Source organism: Chroicocephalus ridibundus, chromosome 7, assembly GCF_963924245.1.
Source record: "Chroicocephalus ridibundus chromosome 7, bChrRid1.1, whole genome shotgun sequence".
NCBI lineage: Eukaryota > Metazoa > Chordata > Aves > Charadriiformes > Laridae > Chroicocephalus > Chroicocephalus ridibundus.
Genome location: NC_086290.1, coordinates 20907193 through 20933129, shown reverse-complemented (window position 1 = coordinate 20933129; position 25937 = coordinate 20907193). Strand labels below are relative to the sequence as shown.

General features: G+C 38.7%; 1 protein-coding gene across 6 annotated transcripts in view; it reads right to left on the bottom strand.

Annotated features, from left to right (window-relative positions):
• The window catches only part of LOC134519019 (sodium channel protein type 2 subunit alpha), an 80874-nt gene that overhangs the window by 52580 nt on the left and 2357 nt on the right, over nucleotides 1–25937 (bottom strand). For 4 of the 6 annotated variants that reach the window (XM_063342529.1, XM_063342533.1, XM_063342528.1 and 1 more), the window contains exons 2-4: nucleotides 6550–6868; nucleotides 3280–3397; nucleotides 634–724 (exon numbers count right to left, since the gene is read on the bottom strand). In XM_063342529.1, coding sequence (XP_063198599.1) covers nucleotides 634–724; nucleotides 3280–3397; nucleotides 6550–6816 — 476 coding nt within the window. In that variant the 5' untranslated portion in view covers nucleotides 6817–6868. Of the gene's footprint in view, nucleotides 1–633; nucleotides 725–3279; nucleotides 3398–6549; nucleotides 6869–8087; nucleotides 8106–8377; nucleotides 8493–25937 lie in introns of those variants that run through there. The other 2 variants (XM_063342530.1, XM_063342531.1) reach the window with 2 other exon arrangements.

Genomic DNA, 25937 nt, shown 5'->3' with positions numbered 1-25937 from the left:
TTGGAAAAAGGAAGAACCATAAAGAGCAGTGTTTCACACTGTGGTCCGCAGTCTTGGAACTATCACAAAATATGCACCAATTGTATATCAGCACAAAGTAGCTCACATCATATTGGACCTTTTCTCTTCCTATGGGAAGACTAGCCAACCACTTAAACACTTTTTTAATAGCTTATTTTTCATACAAGCTTTCAATTGTTAGATTGTCTTTGGTAAAGGAAAGCTGCACTGTGGTGAACACAGACATTCATTAGACGATCCCTTATCTGTAACAGTTATTGCAGTAGATGGAAGAACGTATTTGCCTGCATTCTTGCACAGACGTAACATAGAATGCAGTGGAAAAATATTTATAATCCACATTTTTGCATGGTCATAAGACTGGCTTCTCTTCTTATGTTCCCCATTTAGTACTGCAAACAGAGGGTGGACATTAAACAACTTGTAATGAGGCAAGTGTTGTAAAATATATGTATTTAATATTACACAGAATAAATTAGCATCAGAATAGCTGTTGAAAGGATATGCCAACAAGGTAGCTGCTGACAGTAGATACCAGCCTAATATAAAATCATTTACAGCAGTTTATTTCAGATTACTGAATATCATTCAAAGAAAATCCATTTAACTTACTCTACATTCTTTGTCCAGTCTGGAGGGTTACTCATAGTCATAAATACACAGTTGGTCAAAATAGTGCACATGATAAGCATGCTGAATAATGTAGGTTAAGAGTTAAGGAATGTACGCCTGAAAAGCTCATAAAAAGAGTATCAAATAACACGCTGCTTTGGCAGATTTCCACTATCAGGAGCTATTTATCCCTCCACTGCTCTGTTAAGACTTGGGAAAAGGCCCTGAATATGTTAAAGGTTCCATAGTCACTGCTTTATAGCTAAAAGAGAACAATCACACACTAAAATTAGAAAATGTGAAAGATAAAAAAAACCCAAACAACTCTTAATTTGAAGACCTTAAGATGATATTTTCTTTTGAATAAAAATATGAAAGCTTGAAGTAGTAGCTTCAAATTTAGTGGAATATCACAAAAAACATTTGTTTGGGAAATCTGATCTACTTCATGAATACAAAACAGTGAAAAATACATTTTCTTCACTCTTCTTCTTTATGTTTCACCATAAAATTTGGCATGTATCAACAATTTTGCTTATCATTATAATACATCTATTGAAAGCTAGTTGTCACATAGTAGGAGAGAGCATAGGGAAATTTTAGGGAGAGAATTATTTTATTACTATTTGCTTTATGTACAGTGTTTGTAATATAAATGTTGGTGGAGGGGAAGGCACATTTTATTCTCAAAAAAAAGAAATCTAAAAAGAATTCCAGAACAGGTCCAAGTCATAAATAACCTCATTGATTTTAACAGAACTGCTCTGGATCTACAACCTTTCACTCTCAGGACTGATGACATTCTTAGAAATGAAAATACAAACACGCAAATGAAAACCACACAGATGATGCACAAAACGTCCACATGATGGCACCATCACCTAAAACGAGAAAGAGGACAAAGCTCGATTTTGAGAAGCGGTTTAGCTTCTGTAACTAAAATGCTGGCTCACAGGGTGCTCCTAAATAAAAATCCTGGTATAATGGAGTGGGAAATACTGTGAGGTGCCCCTCTTGCAGTTTTCATTGCATATCTATATTAATGAAAAAAACTTTCAAGCAAGAGTAAATACCTCTGCCTTCTAGAACTGTCAAACTCTGGCATTACACTCAACAATTCTTTGGGTCTTCTGCTCAGTAATTCTATTTCAAATCCTTTACTCAGAACCTAGCTTCTCATTATACAATTCATATATGAACAGAGCAGAAGAGAAAGAAAGGTATTTTAAAAAACATAAAAAATCACATGTTTTCATAAGAGTGTTTCACAAGCCTGTATTTTACATAGGCTTTCAAAATCCTTTTTGATTAAATGTCCTCTCAGAGTTGCAAATCCTCACTATTCTTTCATCAGTGGAGAAATAACTAGAATATACCTTCCCACAATTTTAAACGTTTTTTAACATTCTGACTTTGGTGACTAGCTCTTCACCACTGTCTCAGTCCCATGATCTTCCATTATTTCATGATCTTCCATTATTCCATGTAACTGAATAATGCTCTGTAACATATTAAGGACTGTCAGATAATTGACAAATAATTATTTGTCATGACACCTGTAGCAAGCAAATACTAAACCAGCTATGTAGTTTCATGATTGATTCTGAAGTCATTTGTGGGCTAGGCATTGATAACAACATCCAACACACAAAAGACATTACAATTATCAGACTTCCACTATACCAAGATTGAAAAAAATCCTTTCAAGATTTATTCTACATGATCTTACGATCCCTATATGTAATGCTACACAAAACTGCTTTCAGTGTGCTTATGTTAGACTCTTGTAAAACGTAAGTGTGCAAACATTTGTATTGGTTCCTTAAGTAAGCAAACTTGCTGAAGTATATAATGCCCTCATTGGTCGTATCAGCATTTGGCGTCAGTGGGATGCCTACTATAGTCAACTATCAAAACACTGAAAAAGACAAAACAATAGATAGGTCATGATGATCACTTAGCTTTGTAAATCCCTATCTGCAATGTGGAAATCTGATGACCTACTTGAAGACTGAAATTAAAACACCTACAGGATTATGAGTGCATAATGCAATAATGAACAAGCAATAAAACAGCCGGGTAAGATACATATAGGACTGAGAACGATTAATAAAATAAGAAACCTAAGCTGTTTTATCAACCTATCCTTCTGCAATTGTGATCTGAATCAGAAAATGAAAAGGAATAATGAAACCATATTTTCGCTAAATATTCATGCAAGCACAAATCTGGGATCAAAGATCTGATTTTTAACACAAAGTGTCAGTGAAGAACTGAAAGTATTTTGAGCAATATATCTGCACTTCATGAAAAATGTGGAGGAGGGGAAAAGATGAAAAAAGATGTGATGATTATAGGAAAAATAAGAGGGAAGGGAAAGATAGGTGGGGGAAGAAAAAAAAACACAGGAAGAAATTGTAAAGGAGGATGACTGGTTGTCTGGCTTCTGATATTACTATATTAAGATCCAGCAATGAACACAAATGTAAAAAGGGAATAAGAAAAAGAACAGAAGACAGAAATAGTAGAGAGAAGAGGGACAAGGCACTATAGATCACATCGATCCTGGGACATGTGCTAGAGAATGATTTAAATACTAAGTAACATCTCACTACAGTTTTAGACTAACCACTTGAAAAGGATATGAATGTACCAAAATCTTAATAGCTATTTTTCTAAGAGGATTGAAAGGAGTTAACATGTAGAGGGCAGAGGTGGCACTGAATCGGAATATTGCCTTCCCTTTATTCAATACTATAAAGGTCTGGAAAAAGAAACACAGAATGAAAAATAGCATTTAAAACATAGCAAGTTACAAACAAGTTACGAGTTCAAACCCAGAATCATTTTCATTTTATCATTAATCGTATTTGGTCAAACTCTTCTTCCATTTACACCTCCCCCAGAATCACAGTCCCCTCCTCCAGTTCACACATAGTAGATTCCAGACAAATTACTACGAATATAATTGCATTAAATCATTTTAATAAATGTATTTAGAAATCATAAGTTATCCTGATATTGATAGCTAGAAAAGAAAGACAGGTGTATAAGGTACAAATGTGCGTGATACTTGAAGAATTAGTATACTTTTTGTACCTTATAATATATACACACACCTTTAAGAAAAAGAGTGCCATTAAAACTTCAGCATTCCCTGAATCAAATAACGAGCATCAATTATCACATCAAAGTACTAATACAACAGTACTACAAAGTGATCTAAATTTCTAGAGTGATCTTCATGAAAATAAAGAAATTAAGAGTGTTCAATAACGAGTTTTTCAACATAACACTAATGTACTGGATAGTTTTTGCTGTACTCTAAGAAATAAATAACATGTTGCTTCTCTTTTCAACTATTTCTTGTGAGAGTTTCGTACCTGCAATTCTGTCTATTTTTCTTATGTCATGCTTTACTTTTACCTAATACAGAATTCAATAATCCATGTATTTTCACTCTCTCCACAGTTTCTGCAATAACTCATACATGCTGCCAACATTAAAAAAAGCATTTATAAATGTAATAGTTTTCTTAAAACCTGGGAAATAAAGAAGAATAAAGTCTTTATTTAAAATGCAGTAAGCTTTAAAATTATTTAGATTTCCATGCATTTGGGGAAATTCCCCTATATTTCTATCATCTCTTCTTTCTACACATGGATGACAGTTCATGCTCACTGAAGGTAAGCAGATCTAGCTAGCATTGTAGCAGCCCTAAAAACCCCAAAAGGAACATAAGCCATGCAAACCTGGAGCAATGCCAGTAGCCATGATCTGCCTCAGCTGGGATCACAGGGCAGCCTTTATAAAGATTATGCTCTACTTTCTGAGCAGGTGTGCCAAATACAGCAGCTGAAATCCCGAAAACACAATGCCTCCCCTGCCTGAAATATAAATTTCAGCTCTCCCAAACTGAACATATTTGCATTCCCAGATACCCATTGATTCTCAAGCTGTACTTTGGCTCTTTATTGTAGAGGAGAAAGGATTGGTCTGTAATGTACTATCTTTGCTACCATTGATTTTCAACTCTATTACTATTCTTCCTGGAGTTCAAGAAAACCTGCCCTCAAACCAGTTTTTCCTATGTTTTCTGTTCCCTTTACTGTGACAAAACCTCTGATGCAGTACCATTTGTGCGATGCTGACTCATCAAGACATATTAAAAAATTAAAATGGAGCCTGACCTAAACAAGAATGATCAAAGATATGTAAAGAACACAAAGAAAAATAAAAAGGAGAAATTATGAGTGCAATCCACGTATAGCAATCCATGTATCTCCCACTAGAAACCACTATGCTTTTGGAAAAGATCAAGAGATCAAAAAAGTTGATCAAAAGATCAACTGCTATGCTTTTTTCAATCAGGAACAAGCAATTCAGCAGTATTTTACTTTGCACACACACTTAATTGGAGAATTACTTTTCTAGTCTCCCAAGCATGATAATACACATGCTAACTTTAGTATTTCCAGCACTGAATTTAGATTTTTACTACTGCAGAACTGGGAAAGAAGGAAGGAAAGGGATCAGCACTTTGACCCAAATTCCATTTGCTTTACTTCCAGACTTCAACAGGGTAAGTCACTTGAGTAAAGGGAACAGAACGTGATATTTAATTGAAAACCTTGTTTTCAAATTTAACACAAATTTAACTCCCCATAGCATGAATTGAGTTTTAGAAATACTTCAATGAACATTTAAGGTACAGCCGATTTTTTTTGAAAACTGTTCTCTGTTTAGTTTATCTAAGTATGCCTATATTGTTATTGTTTCAACATATTAGTGATGAGGCATACCCCTAATTCCTGGAGGAAATATCTTCATTTGTATTTTTTTACCTAGGTGAAGGTTAACTCATAAGGATTCTTGGAGGTTTTATTCCTTTTTCTTTGATGTACTTTTTTTTGCTTTCATGTTTGTTTGGTTTTTATATGCATTTGTTTTTATTCACTGGCTAATTTCCACAGGAAAGAAAAGAAAGCACACAAAAAAAATTATGAAGACAGAAAAATAAAAATAAAAAATCAGTAATTCCTTCTTCGCTGGTAGAATAACGATGGTGCAATACATATGATACCAAAATCCTCCAGAATTCCAGGGACTGGAATTGTAACTGTAATTATTATTTTTATTCCAGGGACTGGAATTCTGGAGGAAACCCAAGGCCATTTGGTCAAAAGCCTAAAGTTCAGCTACTATTGTGCTTGGTCCCAACCAAGTTGTGTCACAAGCACTTTAAACAAAAAGGAAATATGTAGCTTTATTTTTTAAAAAGTGAACATCTCTATAAAATATTTAAGTTATGTAACATTCTGTCGACACTCCAAGAGGAGCTCCTATCTCCTCTTTATTTATTTCCCTTTTTTAAACACACCTCTGGATATGAAAAATTTTTCACCCAGATATATGATGACTCTACAGAGTACAAAATGGGAGGCAGATCTTCGGCACATCCTGAGAAATTACCTTTACGTACTTCCCAGCAACAAGAGAATACAACCTAGGCTTTCCACATGGCAGTGAAGAAAGCTTGTGAGAAAGTGTTTCATAGTGAAGATCTGCTCCCTTCACATCTCCAATACAGCAATTAATAAAATAATAATTCTAAAGATAACCCCTGTGCTACTTCTTCAATTCTTGTGTGTAAAACACTGAAAGTTACGATTTTTAGTAAAATGCCAGGTATATTAAAACAAACCCAAATGCTTCTCTACCTTCAGACCAGGTCCCACAAACTTTCATTACTAACTTCTGTTCTTACAATTGAGAATTCTGCCAGTGAAATCAGCTGCTGGGAAAATGTATTATCCATAAAGACTGGCGCAAAAATACTGGAAATACTATGCCTTTGAGAGGATTTGCTGTATTTTAATCTTCTTAAAGTCTCATAGAAATATACAACACACTCACTTTTTTATTGATATAATATGGGTCCAGGTCTTCCAAGGGCTCGGACACCATTCCTGGAGGTATGTCGCCGTAAATAAATGGCAGTGTCTTTCCTGCCTCCAAGTCGCTATTTGGCTTTGGTCCATCTTCATCATCATCATCTTTGCGTTCTTGTTTGGACTTTTTAGCTTTTTCTTCATTGACACGCTGCTCAATAGCTGCAAGTGATTCTCGTGTGAAATAGCGGAAGCTGTCAGGTCCTGGTGGTACCAGCACTGATTGTGCCATCTTTTCATCCTGCACCTCTTAATTACTGTTTAACCTCTCTCATAAAAAAGTGCTAAAAATATAAAAAACACAGAAAAAAATTAGAGCAACACAAATAGCTACAATGTAAAAGAATATACCTTCATAGAATTTTCTGTGGGACATCTTGTTAAATTCAGTAATTATCATCCAAGAGAAGGCTGCTGTGAAACGCATTTTTTCATTTGTTTTTATTTCAAGAGAAACCATTTTCCTTTGCAGCTAGCCTCTTAGAGTTGTCTTGAAGGTGTCATTTCTCAGAACATTTAGTTTAAAATTCACTTAGTGCTTGAGACAATAGATGGCCAGTTCTATAGACTCTATAAAAAAAAAGTCACATACAATAAAATATCATCTTCTTGGCTTTATCCAGGGTAATGCTATCCATTCCCTGAATAGAGTAGGGAGTATTTTCCACCACATACAGTGTGGGGAATCAACAGTTCTGAACTGTTTCTGGTTCGGTGTTGAGGAGTGAGGCTCCAGACAATTCACCTCTTTATTATCCTGAAAGCTGCACCTTGGACCAATCCTCCCTCTAGCTAGAAGGACCAGAAATGACTCCTAGAATCCACTACTGCCATGTAAGGCCAGAGGCATCAGTTGAAAGCAATGCGAGATGCTCCTTCTCTTCGGGTACAAATATGCTGCCTTTGCAGAGCTGCCAGCTCAGGAAACAAGATTCAAGCATAAGCACCTGCATTCAGATCCCCTGCATGGCAACACACTGTGCACTGGAAGAACTGCTGAATTAGACAAAAATGATCTTTAACCATTACGTACTGCACTTAGATCTTTTACATCTGATACAATATCAGTTCTATATATTTTTCACAATTTTCACTAACAAGAGCAGAACCATCTCTTCTTAATGTCTCCAGTCAGTTCAGTTAAAAGAACAAGTGGAAAATATTCTGGTTTACTTTGATCTGAAATCATAATCAGGATCTCTGCCGCAGCCTTCAAGAATTTTTCTCAAGAGCCCTTCTCCTGAGTAAGCACATTAAAAATATAGCAAATGCAATAAAAAGTAACAACTTTTGAGTAAGACAATATACCCAAGAAACAATTATCAAATTAAAATGATATAATAGTTAGAATACAGTCAGCATGATCCTATTTTACAGTCTCGCTAAATACACATACTCCAGCACAGCTGCAACAAATTCATATTTTTTAAGCCTGCTAAATAAACTGCAACACAATGCTTTCTCCTTCTTTTCAACCATATGCACATAGCAATTTACACCTACACAGACATCCAGACACATCCCAACTCCTGCAGGTCTCCCTGTCAGCATGCTTTTCCATTGCAGGCAAAGGCACCTGGTGCATTCTGTCATGGACGGTCTGTAGCAAACTGCTGCTAGAAGCTGCACTGACTAGTAGCAGCGGAAGGGTTAATTAGGAAAATGAAAGTGGTCCTGCAGCAGAATCCTGTTAGATTTTATTGTTAATTATAGGGGGGAAAGAAAAACAAAAAAAGCAGCAAAGAAGCATAATCCTGTTTTAATACTGCAGGAAACAAATAAAAATTCATTACCAGTGAAGAATCTTGAGAATCTTGCAATCATGTGGGTTTGGAATGGCACCAAGGAAGACTGCAGCTAAAATTCCATCATGTCTTTTCCTTTTTCTTTTTTTTTCTTTTTTCTTTTTTTTTTTTTTTTAAATTCGCCTTCTACAGACCACACCTAACTTCCTGCTGAAGGATCCTGGTTATTGAAGTCAAATATGGAATTTCCTGTGCGAGCTTACTAAGTGCTATAACTCTTATTGCCACTAGATGGTATTGATATACATCCATAAAATCTTGTCAGAAATGGTAAAGAATTTTTGCATGCTCGTTTGCTTAAACTGAGACTCTGGGACTAAAATACACGATTTTATATAACCAGACGGGTCTCAGGATTTTCAAAAATTCTTTTGACTATATAGCAGCTACTGCTGATGAGACCGTAGCTGTTAAAACTGTGAAGGTGACACAGAAAGAAAGTAGGAGGGATAGCAAAGTAAGAGAAATAGAAAAATGGAGGTTGCACAGGCAGCGTACAACCAAACCAATCCAAACTGGATTACTGTATTATTGGCAGTCTGGATTATTTTAAACTGTAGCTTGTATCAGTTTTCTAAAATAAATTTATACAATATATTTGATGTCTATTCTTTCTAAATCTGGGAAAGCCAGCAATGAGAGGGAAGAATGGCAGTTTTGAGTGTTCGCTGCACTGGTGAATCCCTGTACAGCAATCACTCACTGTAGCAGGGAGCGAGACTAGATGATCAGGAGCACTGTAAGCCCCTCCCATGTAGTAAATCAATAAGACACCACATTTGGGCACCACTCCCCCTAAATGCCATCCTCCTTCTCACTCTCCCACTTTCTCTGTATTTCCTATGCTTACTGATTTTCGTACTTTTCCTCCCGCTACACTAATAAAACTTTTTTAGCACTTCTCTTTCACCACCGTCGACCTTCTCCCCTTCCCTCCTTCTCTCACACATACCCAAATCTCTTTCAAACTTTTCAAGTAACACGTTCCTGTATCTATAAATTCAGACCTTCAGGGAGTCCTTTACTTCTGTCCCTCTGCCATCTCCTTTCCTTCAGCTGTGAAAAGGACTAAAGAAGCTGTGGAAAGTAATAAAGAGCAAAGGGTCACTCTAAAGTGAGTAAGGTTGGAGAATGAAAGAATACAGTAGCTGAAGGAATGCCACTGTAGGACAAATATTGATAATTTGGTTCTTTGGCAACTGTGGTGAGAGAATGAACAGTTTGACCAGATCAAAATAGTGGTTTTGAAATTTTCATCAACTAAAAAAAAAAAGTGTTGAATGAGAAATATAATTTAATACATCAGAAGTATTGATTTGGTTGTGAATCATTTAAATATTACACTATTTAAAAATAATATTAAAAGCCTCTTTAGAAAAGTCTTTTACAGGGTTTTCTAATTTCACAAATGAATCAGTGAAATCAATAGAAATTTTGCAAACAATTCCATGTAACCAATTTTTCTGTTGTTAAAAAGCTCTGGATAAAAACTTCTGGCTGGGTCTAATTAGGACTGTTGTTTAGTTGGAGCTGCTCTGCAGCCTCAAAATAAGAGGATTATGAGACAGCACAGATTCACAGAAGGGGTAAAGGAACTTCTATCTACAAAAGTATTTTGATTATTTATATGTGTGGATAGGTATGTATGTGTTTATGCAGCTGCATATGAAAGTTACAATAAACCAAGTACCTGAAAGGCTGGGCTAATTCACACAATATGGAAAAGGAACTTCATTCTGCCATTAATGGTATAGTAAATTAAAGTGTCTGATTATTTATTCCTTATCGTATGGGTCTGAAATTACCTAAGATCTCAATTTGATTTCCACCAGTGCTATACAATCTACATGCATAGTGTTAGGAAGGACAGTGTAAAGACAAAAAGGAAATTGCCGGTGGGACGTTGTATCCCACTGCCTTAGACGCTTGGGTCTACAGACTTACTAGGCTGTAAGGTAAAAAGAACAAGTATTTTAGAGAGACAGAATACGCAGGAAATGCAGTATGATCTTTGCAGTCTAAAAGAGAAATATATATACTTTTAAAAAGGAGACCACACTAGTACAGCTAGAGAAGCTAGTACCAATCCTTGAAATATATTAAAATAATTAGATACTACATAGCTATAGTAAATGTAATAGATAAAATTAGTAGAGATAGGAAGGGAAAATTATCAAATCAAATAGTAAATATCAATCAAAAACCAATCCAACATAACCTACATTTAAAAACTATTGTTCAAACATGGTCAAAATTTACCTAAAATATAAACATGGAATGAGAATTCTGGTAATAGATAACTTCCAACTGCTGTCTAACTTCCTACCTACAGCATGGGTACATTTTATGAGTAATTTTATCACCAGTGATATCCACCTTCCCACTACTATGGCACATCTGAAAGCTTGAACCGGACTTTGTCTTTTAATCAGCTAGCGAAACACTCATGGCCCGCATAAAGGGTGGAGGTGAAGAAGTGTTCAGTGTAACATGTAAAGAAGTTCTACATGAGGGTGAATGATTTTTGACAGGACAGAGCTGAGAGAAACTTCTGAGTCTTTTCCTGACTGTCTAGGAGCCTTTCATCTACAGACAATCGTGATTAATAAAATCAGAAGGAAAACAGATTACCAGCTTCTGCTTAGAAATCTGTAAAAATTAACTGTCTTTGTTCCATGTTAAAGCAGAGCATTACAATGCACAAGTGGCAACTTGTCGTCGTTCTGTGATCCTTTTACTCTCTAGCTGTGTGTTCCTGTATTATATTAGAATTGTCCCTAAGTGCATGACTTTTCATTTATAGCTCTGAATTTCATCTCATTCCAGTAACACCAGTCATCAAAATCATCTAGTCCTTTCTGTATAATAGCTTGCTCCTTCTTTGACAATGCCTCCCAACTTTCTGATCGGAGCAAATTACATTGGCATATTTCCACTTTCTTTGCTGAAACAATTAATTAAATTTTAAATAAAATCTGTCCCAAAATTACAATGGTGATGAGCAACTTTGACCAAAGTGTAGGTTACTGTGATATTTGTTGTAGTTTGCAAAATATGTTAATACTACTCCATGAACTTTAATCTTAACACAAATCTGAAGTTTATGCTCTAAAATGAAATAGTATTTTTTGCATTTAAAGAAAAAAGTGGGTAGAAGAGGGAAAAGGGAGCTTTTTCTTCTTGTAAATACTATACATTTAATCTTGTAAAGAGCATACATTTAATCAAATACACTGAATCTAAAGAAATTCCTGTCACTTCTTTCCCCCACGCTACTTAAACCGCTTAGTATACTACTAAAATATTCATGGTGATCTAGATGACTGAAAAACATGTTTGGTAGGTTTGCAGACGACATGAAACAGGAAGGGCTACAGGTAAACAGGAGGGCAGTATTAGAATTTAAAATGTCCTGACAAATAACAAAATGGTCTCAAAAAAAATGATGCAATTCAAGAGATACAAGTCCTAGGTTTTATATTTAGGCAAAAATAAATAACTGAAAAATTACAGGATGAGGAACAAAACTGCACCGCACCTATAGCTCTGCAGGAAAAGATCTACAGTACTTACCACATCACAAACCAAGCATAAGTGAAGACTGTTGGTCTTGGGGTGTGGAAAAAAAAAAAGCAAGTACTTGGGATTTATAAACTTGTGAAATAAATGATCTTCTACTCTTCTATTTGGAGCAGTATGTCCAAGTTGGCTACTACATTTAAAAAAATATGGGGGCCACCTGGAAAGAACTGAAAGAACTCAGACCACAGCAATAAAAGCATAACTTATGACAAAACAGCCAAGGCATTTTGGGATTTATTTGAATTCTTTCTGTCTTAATTTTACATTGAAAAGATTGATGGAAGACACAACAACAGTCTTTATGTGTCTAGAAAGCTCCTCCAAGGAAGAGGAGGAATTTGTTTTCTATCTGGCATATAGGGAAAGAGGTTGTGGGGTTAAACTGAAGCGAGAGGGATTTGTTAGGAAAACCTTTTACCAGTGAAAATAAGAGAATGAATAGAGTAGACACACCACAATCATTCAAGGGCTTTAAGAAAGGCTAGGCCTTCTAAAAAGAAAGATCAGTGATGAGTGCGAAATTTGTAGCAAAACTGATCAGGATGAGAATCAAGAAACTTGCAACACTCACTGTTTTAGGGTCTTAATAAGTGTAGGTTTCCCATTGTTTTGTGCTGCTCCATCTGTTGTGTTTCTCCCCACGCCTCAAGGGAGCAAGAGCTAATTGTTTATATACTGAGTAGCAGAAAAGAAACGGGTTCTGATTTCAGTCACTGTTGTCTGAGAAAATTCTTGAAGAGTCAGTGGGGTGCAAGATAGAAAAAAGTGACATCACATGAAGGAAAGTTCGAAGGACTTCTTTACAGAGGAGATGAGAGCGCCTAAGGGAGCATTGGTGCGGAACAGGAGAGATGTGCCCCCAGTTTCTCTTTCTCACCTCTCTCTCCTTCCAGTATTTTCCTTTCCCCCCAGCCTGACAAAAAAGAAATTAAAACAATCAAGTTTAAAAGAACCATTTCATACTTCATTCACTTACTCGCACCTCACATCACTGCTATTCCTGAACACGGGTAAAATAGATGCTGGAAGAAAACCTGTTCTGTCTCAAAGGGCTATAGCCTTTCTGGATGTGTCAGCAGCCCATGGCACTGCATGAAAGATTGTATAACATGTGATCGCTCTGTCTGAAGGTGGAAGGTTTACAGCTGGTGTAGTATCTCTGCTAAGATTTATGGTTTCACCACTCCACTGCTGAAATTAGTAGACAGCAAATAAAAATCAATTTTACTTTGCTGGAGGTTTGTGTGTTTCATACTATACTGCATTGTACGTTCAGTAGTCAGAGCTCTGACAGAGGTCTCTTCATACAGTATCTATGTGCAGAACTGTGAGATTTGAACAGTAGGTGTTTCTATACAACAATTTTTTTCAAACAGCTCTTAGAAGAGCTATATAAAAATACAGCTTCCTACACATTGTCCAACATCTTAAATGGGTGTATAACTAGCGAATCACTTTTGAAAATGCAATTTCTGAAAATCTTAAGCCAATATGAGATGCCAATATGACACGGTCCTGTCAGAAGGGACAGACCCATTCTCCACCCACTCTTACCCTGGTCATTTCCCACTGTGCTGGCTTTGAGCACTTCTGCACCTCAGCCAGATCAGCTTGCTGGTCTGGATGAAAACTACAAATAAGTGGCTGGATTTCAGCCAGATCAAAGAGCTGATCCATCACACTACAGAAAAGAAGTTAGGAGGCTTAATATGTCCCCTCACTTACAGAGTGCAAAGGACTAGGTGACTACCTACAGTGTCTTCCAAATTTTAGTGCTTGTCCTAACTGCAAAGCTCAACAGGGTTTAAGGCACCAGAGTATGAATATATGGATCTTCAATGCTTGAATGCTGGAGCTGAACCGAGCTCTAACAGTTGTTGTACAGTCAAACAAATATTAGCACAGATCCTGTACCTGGTGCAGAACCAGTATAGGTAGGATAAAAAAGCAAAAAAGGTTTATTAAGATGCCCAAACAGTAGCAAATCTAGGGATCAAACTGGACTAGTGTTCTGTTACAGCAGCCTCAGGGGTGCTCTTCCAAGATCAGGAGGTGACCACGATCACCCTCTGCCTTTCAACATGGACATCTTGACATCAGGACAGCATTTTATGCAAAACGCGTGGCAAGGATCATCTAATGTGACGATAGATATACAAAGACCTCTATTGGGAAAATTTGGAAGTTCCTTCAAATCAATTTTCTCACCCTCTTTAAAACTTACGTTGAGGTACTGCTCATAGGGGTATAGCATGATGTACTCCAAGGAAGCATGAAAAATATATTGGTAAAAATCAGTTGATCATTACAGTTAGCCAATAACTGGCAATGACTCACATTTGGTTATAGCTACATACTCTATTTTCCTCTTTTATCAGAAATGGTCTCTGAATGGATTTTCAATCAAATGTCAGTGAATAAACAAAAAGGCTATTTGTTTTTCTGGACAAGAGGCCCTTAAGTCCTTCTTTCTAGCGTTAGACAATTTGGTTTTTTCACTTGATGAAAATGACGTTTTTAACTTCTTTTTGTATACAGTGAAATAAGCTTTCTGCCAGATTCAGATGAGCTCCTCTGGTGTTCCATGACCATGAACAAACAAAGGGCAATTCACACCTGAGAAAGATTCAAAACAACAGTTCAAGTTTCCCTTTACAAAAAGAGAAATATACTGATTGTCTCCAAAGCAAACAGCAACACGGGAACAAAGTAATGCAAGAAGAGCATTCACCAAATCCCCAATGAAGCTGGTTAAGTGATTAAGGCCTTTCAGCCATTTAGCTGAGGTGGGCTTTTCATCAAATCAATTTTTGCCCTGATATCCATTGTGAGAAATGTATCCTCACAAGTACATTCTTGTGTAAGTGTCAGGCTAGAGATATATCCATTTTTAGTGTGTTTGTGTGGGGAGAGTGACTATACAATTCAAAGATGTAATGATAACAGAAGTACCATATGTATGGGATGAGCTAGATATTTCCAGATGCCTGAATAGGAGAATGTGCTGACTACTTATGCTGTTAATAAAACATGCTGTGATTTCTTTCCTGAGAAACCAGATCCCTGAGTTTAACATTCCCAGTATGGGCATTATGTAAAGATGTTTAGAATGAAATCTCCATTAATCTTAACCACAGCATAGCTACATAAAATTCAATCACATATAACTTATATTCTTTTGGATAAAAGACACCAGGTAGATAGGAGATTTTAATATCCCCCTGACAAGTACCTAGCAGTTTTGGATGAACAACATAAACCATGATTCTCAACCTACTGACAAGTAATCGTGGAAAATACTGTGTGTTTCAACTTTTATAGCTCCTTACGGGCTTCCATTGCAAACACAACCTATGCACAAACCCGTGCTTTTCCAGGTACTCCTTACATAAGCCCAGGTCAGGCTCTGACTGTGAAGCTGGGCCAAAGTCCCCTCAAGTCAAGGACGAAGGGCCAAGGACCCCTCCACCTCAGGAAACTGCTGCAACCAGCTTCCCCTTCACTTCCACCTGCTCCTTTTCACCTGACAGAGCCAACAAGCCGCTAACGTGGGCATTGGAGAGAGGAGGGGGAAGGCCGGCAGTGCGGCGCGCAGGCCGCAGCGCCCAGCTCTCCCGGAGTGCCACCTCCCCAGCCCGCCCCCGCCGGCCGCACGCCATCAGGTGCCTCGTCACCTCCCCGTGCCACAGCGGACGACAAGAAGGGAAGACGGGCAGCCCGATGTCGCTCGAAAAGACAACGCCGAGTGAAAAGCCGGCCGGGGAGACGGTCGGGGAGCTGTCGGGTTGTGAAGGGAGGCGGCTCCGCAATGGCGGCGGGGCTCGCCGGCATAGAGCGGCGCCGAGGGGAGCGGGGGGGGAGGTTGCTTAGCAACCGGCCCGGCGGCTGCGGCACCCGCGCTGCGGCCTGGCAGACAGCGCAGCGCAGGGGGAGCGCCGCCGCCGCCCGCGGGCTGCGGAGACTCCCCGTGAAAACCTGCTCCAGGCAGATTGTTTTTTCTGCAGAAGGAAAGGTTCCCTTGCCTGCTTCAGCAGGGCCTAATGAAACGGGAGACGCAGGAGGGCCGGAAAAAAGCAGGCGTTTAGCGCGGGGCAGGGTTGCAGAGAGGCAGAAGTGTGCGTGTGGGGGGGTGCTGTGGAGAAGGGGGGCCTCGCTCCGGGGGGATGAGGTGAATCCGCCTTTCAGAGTCACCAGGGAGGAACAGCTGAGGCCCTGGGCCAGGCCCGGACCGGGCAGGGCGAGCTGCCCTCTGTCCCACGAGCTGAGCAAGGGACGGTGCCAAATCCAGGCTTTGCCACAAGGCGGGATGGGACAGGGGATCGTCATCCCTCCTTATGTTAAGTTTGTTTACCTTCTGTATTGGATACAGCTAGTCAGCCATACTGTCTGCAGTCAGCCAATTCCCCTTCTTCGTGTGGGGGTGTTTGGTTTGTTTTGTGGTTGTTTTTTTTTTTTTTTTTTAACCAGGAAACGGTGACTGTAAAACCATAGAAACGGACATGGGCAGTGGGGTGCTGGGACAGTTTTTACATCATCTCTGTTTTTAAAAGATGTTGTCCTTATTTCAAGCTGTTGTTATGTTTTTAAGGGAAAATAACCTCCACATGCTACAGCCCTGAGTTTAGGTTTGGTATATGTGAGAGAGCATCAGGAGGTACCTAGCTAATTTGTAACTTTCAAAATAAACAAAGAGAATCTGAATCTAAATGGAGTATTCTCTAAATAGGCCTGCAATTGGAAACATAGTTTATTTGTAACAAACACAACTGCCTCCTGAGGAGCATATTTTTAAAACCAAAACACAATAGACACGGAAAACGTGAGGACCATCCCACATGAGGGAAACAAACATCTCGCTGGATAACATATGAGAATTTTCCCCCAGGAACTGCGCTGCCGCCGACAGGCTCCCTACAGCTGCACAGCACCAGCTGCCGAGGGGATCCTGCAGGAGTTAATGCAGCTTGAAAGAAGCATTAACTCCCTGGATATCCATCAGCCTCCAAGGGCAGGATGCCACAGGCTGTGTTTTGACATCAGCACTACTCATGCCCCTACCTGCATGTCCTACTATGTAGCTGCGCCTGGTCTCCGAACCAAGGTCTCCGAAACAGATAGAAACAGCAAAAAGCACAACTACAAACAACTCCCTACTCCACACAGTGCCTTCACCAGATTCGCTCTGCCACTGGAATGGAATAGCTGGCTTTGTTTTAGGGAAGCACCACTTCAAATAAGCCAGAAGCAAAGTGGTTTCAGTGATTCTGGAAAGAAAGTCATAGACAAGGTTCCATATTTACTTTTAAATATTCTTTTAGTCTTATGATGGTTTATGGGTTAGCAGTTGTTACTATATCCTTAGGGATAGAGTGCAGATGGGTCCAAGCCAGCTACTAGTTACGGGTTGTCGTGTTTCATGACAATTATAGGTGGGGCTGGCGGTACTGTTTATTACCGAGATGCCTGACCTGTCCTGTTTTCCTTTTATTTTTTTTTCCCTCCTTTCCCTTGCTTGATTATGCTAAACTTAAAGTGCTGGGGCTAAAATTTTCCATTTTTGCCTCAGCCAGATTTTTAGAGGAAAGCTTCAACTCAAATGATGCAACTATTTCCAAGAAAAAGGGAGATATATATATTTCTCATTAAAATTTTATAGCTGCCAATTTTCAAAGTATGACTATGAAGTCTTGCAGAACTTTTTGCAGAACAACATTCTGAATTTTGGACTTTTCTGTTGGAGTGATGTCTATAATACTTGCCCAGACTTGAAAAATTAGTTTGCCTGTATTTGGAAGAGCACCCTAGAGGTTTAACGGTGTGAATTCCAGAGATAATGCCTTTTCTGTTAATGTTCCAGTGTCCAGCTGAGGGGATGTTCCTGCAGCTGAAATCTGTGTCTCTGTAGACCATGCTGACCTAAGATTGGGAATGCTTTTGTCTTTGTGTTCTTAATGATCCTATGCGTTGGTTATTAAAAAAAAATGCAGAAGGAAATACAGAAGGAAGGGGGGGGAGCTAAGAAGAAAAGGAGACGTATCTGGGATTGAAGACTGGCATCAGAAAAAACCTCCAGGGAAATGATACGTGGAAGAACTGTCTGCCTGGATAAAGAGATTGTCTCAAAATTAGCCATAGTAGTCCTGGAGGCTGGCTGGAGAGAAAAGAAAAGCTCAAAGACTTGCAGGTTATTATGACCAAGAAAATCATCTAGGTTGATCGGTTTGACCTCACAGGAGACCAGGCTGGGAAAAAGTGAAGGAGGGTAGGGGGGGAGCCAGTATAATGGGGCAAGCGGAGATAAGATAAAGCAAAAAGCTTAGACTGAATGGACAAGAGAGAGAATAAAAAGTTGAGATGACTGGAATTAATTTGAAGGATGGACAATAAGATCTGAAAATGAGTTTATAGAGAAATATAAGGATGGCAAGTCAGAGGTCTGTGAAGTATGTGTAAACGTACATTCAGTAACTCCCAGTCGTTCATATGGATATCAATAGGGTCTCTGTAAAATTGTGTAGAAACACTCCAATAAAAAACTCCTATTATTGCAGGAAGGAGGACTCAAATGGCAGCATATGCTAGAACTGACATCTGCCTTACTTTTGTTCATTTATCAATAGATACTATAATGCAACATTCACCGTCTTCTGTAGTACATGGTATGGACAAGCTCTTAAGAGCGGTGAGATTTGTTTTGGAGGAGACTTCCTTGACTCATTGGTGCTGCACGTGGATTAGGAGAAGTGACTAGTTGGGAGGAGGAAAAGGACAATAACTACATGGACAGAGTGTACTGCCCTTTGTGTAAGGTCTGTATGCTGATGCTGCCTTGCAGAACTGGATGTTACCTCTGACTGTGTCATGGGTAGGATTCACCTTCCCTGGCGTCAGATGTCTGTATCTGCAGGCACCCACATCTGAGCCAATCTGAACTCCTTTCATATTCACTGGAGAAAAATGGATCCTTTAAAAGGCAATTCTTCTGACCTATTTTAGATAGATATCTTATGATGAAGCAAGTTGTGCCCTAGAAGTGCCTGTTTCTCTCCACTGACTATAAAGGGAGAGAGAGGAGATGAATCCTACTCAATACTCCGATATGATGGCAGCCAATTCGCTAAATCCCGCTTTTCACAGGTGGCTACACATAATATGTCGGATTCCCACAATGTAAAGAAAATCTTATTTCGTTGTCCCATAACTGACTGCTTGACTCTGCCACTTACTAACATACTTTTAATGCGACTTTTTAAATGTGAACTATTTAGTGAAACCTTGTGCTTGCACACATCTTTATTAAATATCAGCCACTTATTTTGCACCTTTTAACGTTATTCCCACTTTACATTTTGAGAAACAGAACCATGTGTGGTTTTGGAAACAGAATGACATATGAAAATATATGTGGTTTGCATGCTGATACACATTAACAGAGGCAGGGTAAGAACTGAATATTCCTGTTATAGTACTTAGTATATATATTAATGTATTTTAATAGTTATGATTTACTACAGTTCTGCCAGCTGTCCAAAACTTCACACTACAGGCATCTCTACAGTTGAGTAAATACGTCTTTTAAATGAAGATGTCACCAGCATGAGGCACATCAGGCTGGATGTATATTGAAAATTTGGCAACCAAAAAGGAAAAATTAAACCAAACAGCATGAAATCACATCCCATTGTGAATAATACAGTTGGTGACTTGTGCAGAACAGAGCTGAGTGGTTATCTAGGATTTCCCAGACCATCATATAGGAATCATAAGAAAACTTAAGAGCTACAGCTTCATCCCCCCCAATGCAAAGGAAGACAGCAAACATCACCACTAATCCCTGGTGACCCAGCATGTTTGTTTCTCGGAGTAATGAAAAGCTCAGTCAGATATACAACATTAGGAAGCATTAAACAACTCTCTATTAAATTTAGAAGATTTTTTTTATCTGAAAGGAAACTGAGTAGTTAATTGGCCCACAATTAAATAGAAATGCCATTAAAAAAAAAACCAAACAAACAACCCTGAAACAGCTTGCCAGGCCCAGTTTCTGCTTGCCTTTTATAGCGTCCTGATAACCTAGCTGTCGTATCAAGACATTAATTGAGAATACTCTGAACGCTATAAAAACATCTTTATGGATCAAGTTATCCTGAGGGACAAAGTGCATATGGCAGACATATGCAGTTAAGTAAGAGCGGAAAGGTAATATCACTATTCCATCAAGAAGCTCAAAAGGCCTGAGGGAGCAACACAGATTCATAAATGTAGGATCCGAGATCATTATAAGTGTTTATTCTGACAGTCTGCAACGTATGCCTTATAACAGTCCCCCGATTTAACATGAGTCTCAGCTGGAACATACCTTTTTAGAATGCCAAATTCATGAGAATCCCGTAGGAAGTTACCTGATGGCAAAGTATGATTGCAATAAAATGGGTGCTTTATTTCATACTTAGACATCAGTTTCCTGGGTAGTGAAGAAAACTTCTGTACCGCTTCTCCTTTTAAATATGGGAATGTGCCAGAAATGGAAAGCTGAATAGTTACACCGTCTATCTGCCCCAAACTAATCTATTTTGTCTCCTGAATTTTTTCATAAGAGAAAAACTCATGAAACAAACCACAGAGAACCAACAGCTGTAAAGTTCAGTCAGTCTTTGAAAAAGCAGATTTAGTTTCAAGGTAACTTAAAAAAAAAGGGGGGGGGGCGGGGAGAGGAGGCTTGTTCATTATAAAATCATTTTATAACTATGAGGAAAAGAAGGATTGCTTGGGATAATCTACAAGAGTCTAGGCTACTGCAGCCCATTATAGCTGGGTGAGTTGGAACTGTGATTTGTTCACTGGAGTTTGAAAATTTACTCGTTTGGAATAATTTCCTAACTGTAAATTTTTCTTTGAGTATGTTCCATTTGCAGTTGTTGGTACATACGAATAAAGAAAGGGAGCAGATGTTGAAAACCTCCTCAGGAGAGTTTTTCCTTTCCCACTATGTTTGAGCCAGCAAAACAGGTTCTGATTAGAGGGAATACAAGAGCTCCCCAAAGAGTTCTCGCAAGCATTCCTTGTGCACAGTTATCACCTGCAACCTGGAGCTGTACCACTGCAAGGAGGTCTTCCCACTGGAGCCATGCACACCACACTGCTCACCTCCGTACAGGAAAACGGATACATATTTCAACACTTGCTTTACAATGGGTTCTGCTTTTTTCTCATATGAACTGAATTTGTGTACCCTCCTACAATTTCTCTTCCCCCCCCCCCCTTCCTATATTCCATTGCTTTCCCCCCATCAATCTCTCTTCTCTAGATTCCCAGGGACTATTTCCTTCTCACAGTTCCAGAGCCGTTTGCCCATCTTCACAATATTTATACCAGCTCACTCAATTTCTGCATCATATCCATCATTTTTCTCACTAAGGACAGATTATTTTGAGAATGTGTGAATCCTTAAACTAATTTGGGAGTGAGGTCAATACTGAGAAAAGTAATGTAATCCCTTTCCCAGCAATGGAGAACGCTTCTGGGTTCCCAGTCTCTGCCTCTCAGAGAGCAAGATATCAGCACGAGTGATAGCACCCAAGTGTCCTATATAATATTAAAAGGTCATCATCTTCATACCCTGAGGCTTAGATTCAAATTTAATAATTTATTTTTTTTTGAAGGATACTGGTAGGGTAGAGCAACAGATTTTTCTCTGTGCAAAGGCTAACCTGCCTTCAGCTTGGCTTAGAGGGCCAAAGCTTTGCTTCAGATCAAAGATCATGTAATTCATAAAAGCTACAGCTGGAAAAAGCAGAAATACCTTTTACAGTCACAAATCTTGTAAAAGGCTGTGGAGCGCTTTAAATGTTAACTGTAACTGAAAATATTGTAAAAAAGAATATTTGAAACAATAACTCTTGAAAATGTTCTGTGACAGTTGCATATGTTTAGCCAACAAAACTACAAAAGCAAACTGTTTGCAAGATGTAAAATATTATTCTATTGAAAAGTGACTCTCATAAATGTGGCCCAGTAACACTCATAATCTATTGCTTCCTAATCAAATTGATTTCCTTAATAACTTCAAGATTTGCATCTTACCATTGCTACTGGCAGTAAAATTGGGTGCTTTACATTTTGTCTATTAGTATTTTCCAGAAGCCAAACGAAAATAAAACATTAGCTCATCCTGCATCCCAGTATTTTCAAAGTGTATTCTCATTGCTTCACTAGGAGAATTATCGTGGTACCTAGGAGACTGCCTACCGTCAGCACTTCTGTGGTACTTCGCCTTCTACAAAATGGAAACCTGCCCCTGCACTGCAAAATCTAACCTGCGCGGATGCACTTGCCATCAGGATGTTTGTGCAGCCATCAGTGAAGTCTCGATCTGGAAATAATCGTGTAGCGCTTGCCCCATGTCCGCTTTCAGGTTAACGCAACTACAGATGGAAGATTTTTTTCGTTCTGCCTGGTATCCGTACTTCTCTTTTAGTTTCCATGGTTTCATTATTGACTCTCAGTAAAGAGAAAACATATGAAGCTCTCGCACTCTACAAATACACCTGTTATGATCTCGTGATATGACCTTGCGTGCCACAGTCCCAGTTAGAATAACCTCTCCAGAGACTTCCAGAGGGAAATACAGATCTAACAAAGCTGGCCTTGTGGCCCAGGAGGTAGGATTTTCCACTGGTTTGCATTTGGTACAAATATTTACTAATAAACAAAATACAATGAGTACACTGAGAGATAGGCCGTCAAATTTCAAGTATCCAGGGCAGAGTACTTGTTTCATAGTAGTTGTGGTTGTATAGAAATTTGCCCTGTAAGTACACGGTCTGTTTAGATACTGAGGTGCTACTTCAACATTCTTTTCCTTGGCACCTGTTTATGGAACTCATTTTTAAAGAGCAAATTCAAACAGTGTCTAGGAAAAGGACACTTCTTTCTGACCTTGCTCTATCTGTATGCAGTTTATGACGCATTAAACCCTCACCACTATTCTTTTCGAGATCACAGACTGTCTAAGTTTTCTGCATGCATCTGACTCCATTTTGAATACGTATGTGGAATCTGGCTCCCAATATATCTGTGATCCCACCAAGACAAATGGGTGAGCCTAGAACACGGTGTATTGCTTCAGAAAACTTGAGTCAGACTCCTAATTTCAGAGTGAGTCATTTAGATTTATCATCAAATAAAACTACATTGGGGTCAAAGTCTGCTGAGGATTTTGCAGTTACACTGAGGAGGGTGAGACATGGCGAGGATGGTATAGAAAAAAAATAACATAGAAATAACACCTATTCAAACAGAAAGACTGTTTCTGCCCCGCTCTGAAAGCCTGCTGGTTAACAGTTTAACTGAAGCAAAATTCGCACTGTCAGAGGAATGAGCAGTAGATGTGGAAATATTGTAGCTTTAGTTTAGTTAGCTCAGTACCAGTGACCAGGACGCTAGGGAGTGATAGGCTAGGAGGCCAAGCGAGCAGCCAAAATAACCAGGTGGGTTTGTACAGTTCCAAAAAGCACATACACTGCCTTTGAAACCAGAATACTAGGCTGAGTGCTGGCTAAAGCCGCTGCAGTCATGCTTTTTCAGTGCAGGGTTGAATGGTACCCAATTTTTTTGTCTGGAGTGGGTCATTTGACATCTTCTAAATGTACTCAAAAGCTGTATGTTACAACTCCATTTAAGACCAGACAAGCAGCGCCATATGGCATAAAAATCACGCATCTCCTGTCATACAACAGGTCCATGTTAGACCACTAGAAGAATATTTGCTATATGTTCAAAACCTGGACATCCATCATCCTAAAATGCATGTCTGCTAATGTTATATGTTATCAGTTTGTCTAAGTAAGGTAATGACACACTGCACGGAGCAATCATTATCTTCTTGAACGTGTAGACTTCCTTATCAAGAAAAAGGATTGTTTTCACCACATAAGAGGTATTTGTGAGGATCTCTGGAAAGAAGATGAGTGAGAGCTAGCTAGCATTAGCAGGTCAAAAGAATTCATCCGGCCAAAATCAGATTCTGCCCACATTTAAGGGAAGCTAAGCTAAGCACCAAGAAGCAACTGCTATCTCAATTGCACAAAACCTAAGAAAGCTTTATATAGAAACAATCACTGAACTTCAGATAGAGAGACCTAAAAAATAAGTTCTTGCCAATTCTTTCATATTTTTTGAACTTTTTTTCTGTATACTATGAACAGAGCTGACAGAGTTTTGTTCACTTAATAGTTTCCATCATGAGAATCTCTTTACAATTCCTTCAGCTTTGCCAAACCTTAATTGTTGAGATTGAATTTGTTTATGCTGTTGGCCTCATCCTGATTTCTTTCTTTAAGGACACTATAAATGGCAAGATACTTCTTTCAATGAAGTTAAAAAGGAAAGAACTTGACGATGCACATCCATGCGTCCTCATGATACTTCTAATTTCTTTCAGCTTGAATGCTTATAAAAATAAACCTTCACCAATTAATAGAAAAAGTACATTTGTGGTCTGCTTATTGGGAAAAGTTTGAAAGTAGTATTAATCTACCAAGTTTAGAAACTAAAAGGAGAGAACAACGAATCTATGTTGTTGAGGTTTTTCAATAGGAAGATTAAAAACTATTTTTGTGATTATTTAATGAGTATGTTGGTAATACTGCAGTATTAAAATATATTTCCAGCTTTTTTTTTTTTTGAAAAATTTTACTACAATTTCTTTAGCCTGAATTTGGTCAAGTAGGCTGCTCAGGCAATATAAGAGTTTGCATTTTGTTGCTCCTGTTTAAATTTATTGAAATCTGGCCATTCAGTACTTCTGTAAAATAATTTCTAAATATGCTCAGAAAAAGCTTCTTAGCAGCTTGCAATAAATACTTATAGAGCTGCCACATGTTGACTGTGTTTCTGCCTAGCACTAGCAGCCCATTCAGTGCAATTGATAACGATAGCTGCTGAGGCATCAAATGCTGCGACCAGCAGCAGAAACAAAGCCCTTCTGCTGGTCCCAAACTGGTAAAAGGTAGAAAGAGGAAGCAGCCTAACTTAAAATCGTAGTAAGGGTGGAAAAAGGAACAATAGTAGATTCAGGAGCAGAAATAAGAGAGGTAAGTTGCAAGATGGGAAACAATAGGAATTTGAACTGAACAACATGAATATAGTTATTTAATATTTCTTTGAATTGTCCTCTTTCAGTATTTTGGTCCCAGACCTTCCTTACTGCATATCTTCCCAAACATGCAGTGATTACAGAATTATTAATTTCCTCCTTAGCTTTTTTAATAATTCTTATCCTTATGGTATTCAGTGATTCACAACATCATTTACCTCTCCTCATTAACACTTCTTTGAAATCAGATATATTATTTGTCTTTCAAAGACAATAAGAGAAGAACAAGAGATTCAGGTCACAACACAGAAATGTCTTTTAACCCAGCATTTCTCAGACTGGTAGGTGTCGGCAAGAGGAGAGCAAGGACAAGAAATGGATTCTTTCGAGTGGCTTCAGGAAGCCTCTAGAAAGGAGGCCTCCAGGCTCCCTGACGCCTGCTCAGCAAGCTGGGGCTGAGGACAAACAGAGGAACAGGGGGGCTTTTATGGACGAGAGGCTGCCCCCACTCTGGGGGAGTACAGGACCAGGGTCTGCTGCCACGAAGGATCCACATTGTGCTCTGGAGAAGTTGGTGTGAGAGTGTGTGCGCCCTTAAAACAATGGAAACAACACAGTAAATACCTTGTTTGCAATTTCATGCTGCAGCCGAGAGTTGCATGCATAAAGAGGGATTACAGTTGCATTCATTGGTGTCAAGTATGATTCAAGCAGATAGGATATATTAGATTTCAGTGTCCTCTCTTTTCCCTTGCGGGAAGAGTTGAGGGGCTACTTGGGGGTAGAGCAGGGCTGCAGGTAGTGACCCAGCAAATCCGTTCATCAAGGTCTGTGATGGAAGAAATCGAGCAAGCAGCACTGGCAGCGTAA